Here is a 5,280-nt window from a genome sequence, read left to right as displayed (position 1 = left end):
TGAGCGGGGGACGTGGAGCCACGTAGGATGACTTAGTAGCTGACCGGCACACAGGGGGTCGCACCCCGAGTTTAGTGGATGTATGGTCCCATGAGAGGGTTGTCAGCTAACCTCTTCGGATGATGTTCAGAGAGAGACGTATTCAGATCCAGCCATACGATCCCCTCAGATTTACTTATGAGGTCGCCTCACCTCAGGACACTGACCATTTCACTGCATATGATGGGCAAGCCTCCTAAGATACAGAAAAGAGAGTTGTAGCTTAGATCACTCTCCTAAGAAACCTGAGAAAGACCGTGGATACGTAGATAAGGATGCGAAAAGAGACTACAAGTAGGTTGCTTACTGAGTATATTTTTGTACTCACCCCTTTCTCCCCTTTTTTTTCAGTACCCGTCGATACGGAGAGGTGTTCGAGAGCTGCACTGTCACAGTGGGGTGTCATTCTGGAGCGTTAGTCCCTTGTCGTTTTTTTAGAGTTTTGTATTTTTCTTCATAATTGTATTTTATTTTATTTTAATTTTGTATTTAATTTTGGTGTCATTCACTCCTTTTTCTTGTTTTAAATTTTATCAAATTTTCATCTCCTATTTTATCTTCTTTTTAATTTCATTTGTTTTTTATTTCATCTTTTTAGTCACGATTTTGTTTTTTGAAACCTCAAAAACCGGGTCATGACATTATGTATGTTAAATGTCTTAATATGTTGTCGTGAGTTAACAGTCATGTGATGCATGTAGTAGCAGCTCTATTTCAAAAGAAAATATGGTCATTACAATTAGCAGAAAGGCCATATTTTTTTTTATAGTTCTGTCGACAAAAAAGTCTTATAATAAAGTCTTATGTTAATAATGACATGAATAATCATATTAAAATGAAATTTTAAAAAAATTAGGGATACAAAAATTTGAATCTTCCCTCTTAGAAAATATCTCTTTCAAAGGACATGAAGGGACATCCCTATTTGGTTCATGTTCTGATGCTTGATACAAAGATTTGAATCATAAGCAACAAATAATGTAATGAGGGGATATCCCTATTTAGTTCTCTGATAGCTCTGGATCTTTTCAACGTTTGCTCAAGCGTCAATTCCCTCCTGCACCATATATCTTTTTAGATATGTTCACAACAATATAATTTCAAACCAATATAATTTCATGAAATATACCATTTATACCGTGATTTTTTGCTACTCCTAATCTCCCTAATTTATGCATAATTTTTATGTTTCTTGAATTCTATACTTTTCTAAAGTTCCTTGATCTCTCCAAACTTTCACTTTTTATTTTTTAATCTTATTCTTTAGAGAGGGTTGTTTTGAAGATATTGTTTTGAATATTCAAATTGTAAATCTACTCTTCAACTCAGCTGTGTTGTATTCTTCAAAATTTCAACATCTATAACGGTTTGATCTTGAGTCGTAGAAAGAATTGAGTTTGCTTTTAAACTCGTAAAAAGAGTTTGTAGCAGTTTTACTCTGATGTGTGGAACGAGTCAAGAAAGATTTGTAGCAGTTTTACTCTGATGTGTGGAAAGAGTCCAGAAAGATTATTTTCAAAATTCTCAATAGGTACTTATTGAGTGGAGTAAGTCGAGTTTGATTGAACCACGGTAAAGCTACAGTGTTATATTCTCTTCTAACACTATTGAAGTGTGAAATTAATATTGTGATTTATTCCTTATTCTAAATCTTTCATAATTATTTATGGTTTTGAATAGAACTATTATTACTTGATGTGTTAATTATTAATTGTGATTTTTAATTGATCTAAATAATTCGGAAAATTAAGCATATTTAAATACTTTTTTTTTAGAACCTTATTCACCCTCTATGTTGCCATATCCATTCAATAGAGGTGACATTTGACCACAAAATTCCTTAGAGCACATCTGATCCTTAGGGTTGAGTACAGGATCCTTAAGATAAATTAGTTAGTCACTTTATTTATGTCTATGTCGTGATCCTGTGTATCTTATAATTATGAGGTGCTACCTCGTTTTAGTTTCAATATTGAATGATTTGCCAGGGTCATCGTGGAATAAACTTGATCAATACCGAATTTTTATCTACAAAAGATTGGTTGTTGAACAGATCCATATTGTCGTGTCAAGTTTTAAGAGGGAACGACCCTTGTGTCTACCAACTACGAAGTACTCGTATGACTTCTCTTCGAGCTTGTAGGCGAAAAAGTAGGAGCTCTATTGGGAGACCCATGTCTATTTTAACGTATGATACTAGCACATATCAAGTTCTATTCTTCAGCATCTCATAAAAGTTCAGTTAACTCATTTTAACTTTGTCCTCCATCAAAGTAGTTTTTCACAAAGAACCTATAAAAATTAAGTTCATACCATTTAATTAACTATGAAAAACTTGGCTCAAATAACTATGAAAAACTTGGCTTTTCGAAAGTTATTTCCCTTCGATTTTATTAAAAGAATTGTCCCTTTAAATGTAACAGCCCAAACCCACTGCTAGCTAGTATTCTCCTCATTTTGCTTTTCTTTTGAGTTTTGCCTCAAGATTTTTAAAATGTGTCTGCTAGATAATGAAGAATCATTGTATGATGTATTGAACAATCACTTTTTCCAATACTTCAGGTTCTATCCATCAGAAGGTCTTCTAAAAGATCATCACTAATTTAAGAAGATTAATCGATCTTGTTAGAGCATGAGTTCACTATTTAGAAGTTTCTCTAAAAAGTTTTAGATATTTATATATATTTTGGAATAATATAAAAAAATTCAAATATTTGGTCAACATTTAATAATGAAATGGATAATCATATTAAAATGAAATTTTAAAAAATTTAGAGATACAAACATTTGAATATTCCGTCTCAAATATCTTTTTCAAAGGACCCTTAGGGTGTCCTCAAATTGAGTGAGCATGAGAGGTTTGAAAGATTAATGGTTTGAATTTAATCCTCAATGTTCTTCTTGTTATCTAAGCGATAGAACTCCATTTCGGTTTGGGGAACCCATATCTCCTCGTTAAAGTTCTTATACACATCCCTTTTGTAGAATTCTCGAGTCCGGTAAGCCAACACAAACATAACCACAGCTCCAAACAATGTGGTTGCAGCCAATATTGTGAAAGACCCACCAAAGCAATGAGCTCCGGTGCAAGTTAACCCCTTCCCCGCAATCTGCTTATGTTCACGTAAAGCTTCCATATCGTACAACTTCCCAACAACATCCACGTTCAGTATGTAAGACCCAAATGGGGCTGCCAATAACCCACAATTGAACAGCGTCGAGTAACGTTTAAGACCAAACATCTCAGATATTACGGCAAATAGCATTGGATTTTGAGCTCCAAATCCAAACCCAATAATTATGGCAGCTAAGTAGACGGAGCCTGGGAAAGGGTAGGCGATGAAAAGCTGGCCAATGCAAGTGATGAGAAAGGCAAAAGCAAAGGTTAGAGGACGAGGCAACTTGTATTTGGTCATGAGGGTTTCTGAGATGAAGCCAGAGAAAACTCGGCCGAAGAAATTGAATATGGAAACCCACGAAACAAGGATGCCTATGGCTCGTTGTGGGTAGCCAAGTGATTCCCCAACTTGACCTAGATTATCTATAGCGGCTAGAGAGGACCCACATCCAGAAAATGTAGCTAACCAAATAAGAGCCATATCTTTGCTGAACACGGCTTGCAAGATGGTGAAATCCTCCCCTCTTTCAGGCTTGTTCCATATGTTTTGGCAACACGAGGGCGAAACCTCGGGGACTTCTGAACTGGCAGAGGTAGCGAGGGTGGGAGGGTTTTGGTGAAGCATGGAGACTGGGACAGAAGGACTAGCGGTTTGCTTGTTGAGTTTGTAGAGCAACAACTCTTCTCTACATGCGATTAAAATGGGTACGCATAGTAAGCAAACCACAAAGGATGCGCCACCTACGTACCCAGCTTGAGAGAAAACCACTTGTTTTTGTGCAATGGTTAAAAACAAGATGAAAATGGCCAAAAGAATTGAGACGTAAAGTAACTGGTAAAACACTTTGAGTTCATCGGGATGCTTACGGATACGGATTGGTCGAATTGAGGGGAAAAGGATGAAGATTAGGAGAGAGGGGAGCCATGCGAAAAGAAGAACCAGATTGGATGGATCATTGTGGCCGTAAATGGCTAAATAAAGTTGGCTTATGATGGCACCTCCAATACCCACATATCCTTTAAGAAGACCCAAAATGATCCCTCGTCGGTCGGGGAAGTTTCTCACGCTCGTCACCATAATGGCAGTGTTGGCCCAATTTGAAGAATTAGTACCGAAGCAAACCAGAATGAACATTTGCCAGAATTTTGGCTTGGCGATCCGGGCAGTTATGGAGAGCCAAATCAAGAAGAAGCCGGTGAAGTTTTGAAATGCCCCAATTATGAAGAGAACCCACGTCGGAGTCACCTCCGCCAGAAGCCCCGCGATAATTCCGATGTTCGACCCGAGATCTTTGGCGAATCCCAATGTGTTAATTTGGGTTTGGCTATAATCAAATTGGGTTTTTATGACTTTGGAATATGTTGGAAACACGTAAGTGGTGCCGTTGCCGATCATCATTATCAGTCCCGCGAATACACTAAACCATCGTCCTGCTACCACTTGTTTGATGAAAGCCCAAGCTTCTGATCCTCCCTTGTTGCCCATATCTTTTCTTGGTGCAATTCAGTGCCTCACTCTTTTAAAACCAATTCAGTTCCATAGTTTGGTGCGCTTTGGTAAATTTTAATGGACAACAAACCAAACTCAAACTTCCTCATCTTCATCATTATTGTCAGCCTAACCATTTTCTTTTTTTACCCTAAAATAACCCAAAGCATAACTACATGCTCTCACCAAAATAAGACATTCATTCATTTGTAGGTTACAAGTTTAGTCCCTTCTACTTTAATAAGCATTTCATCAAAACTAAGCACCAATTTTTCTTAACCCACATTTAATTAGTAATTAATTTAGTTGAATGTGATGACACAGAAATTCAAGCAGATACTCTAGACAACGTTGAATTATCATGTTCCTGGTTTGAACAAAAATCTTAGCTTCTATATCACAAATAACAGATTTAGGAAGCTATGCTCTTTTTTTGTCTTAAAGATATTCAAATTCATGTTGTTGCTGATATCATATTCTGTGGAAAAAGAAAGAATCTTGTCTGTTTTATCAGCTAGTGTTGAATCTATCAAGAAAACTGGTCATAATGCAAGCTCAACGCTTTGGCGTGCTCATTTGAGTCATGTGGATTTTTAGTTGTTGTAGAAAATATCCACAAAACAACTTCTTGATG

At 36.8% G+C, this 5,280-nt stretch overlaps 1 protein-coding gene across 1 annotated transcript; it reads right to left on the bottom strand.

The window, feature by feature from the left end:
- Positions 1-2,921: 2,921 nt before the first annotated feature.
- LOC147786524 (protein NUCLEAR FUSION DEFECTIVE 4-like) lies at positions 2,922-4,643 on the bottom strand. Its single transcript, XM_087120488.1, has one exon. The coding sequence runs from the start codon at positions 4,641-4,643 to the stop codon at positions 2,922-2,924; it is 1,722 nt and encodes a 573-aa protein (XP_086976614.1).
- Between the last annotated feature and the right edge of the window lie 637 nt (positions 4,644-5,280).

Source organism: Cucurbita pepo, chromosome 20 (genome assembly GCF_057944985.1).
Source record: "Cucurbita pepo subsp. pepo isolate OVF chromosome 20, ASM5794498v1, whole genome shotgun sequence".
Classification (NCBI taxonomy): domain Eukaryota; kingdom Viridiplantae; phylum Streptophyta; class Magnoliopsida; order Cucurbitales; family Cucurbitaceae; genus Cucurbita; species Cucurbita pepo.
The sequence above is the reverse complement of the archived record's forward strand: the minus strand, read 5'-3'. Positions and strand labels throughout refer to the sequence as shown.

What these genes read in the sequence shown, in the direction of transcription:
- LOC147786524 (XM_087120488.1), bottom strand. Translation starts at nt 4,643, where the DNA reads ATGGGCAACAAGGGAGGATCAGAAGCTTGGGCTTTCATCAAACAAGTG.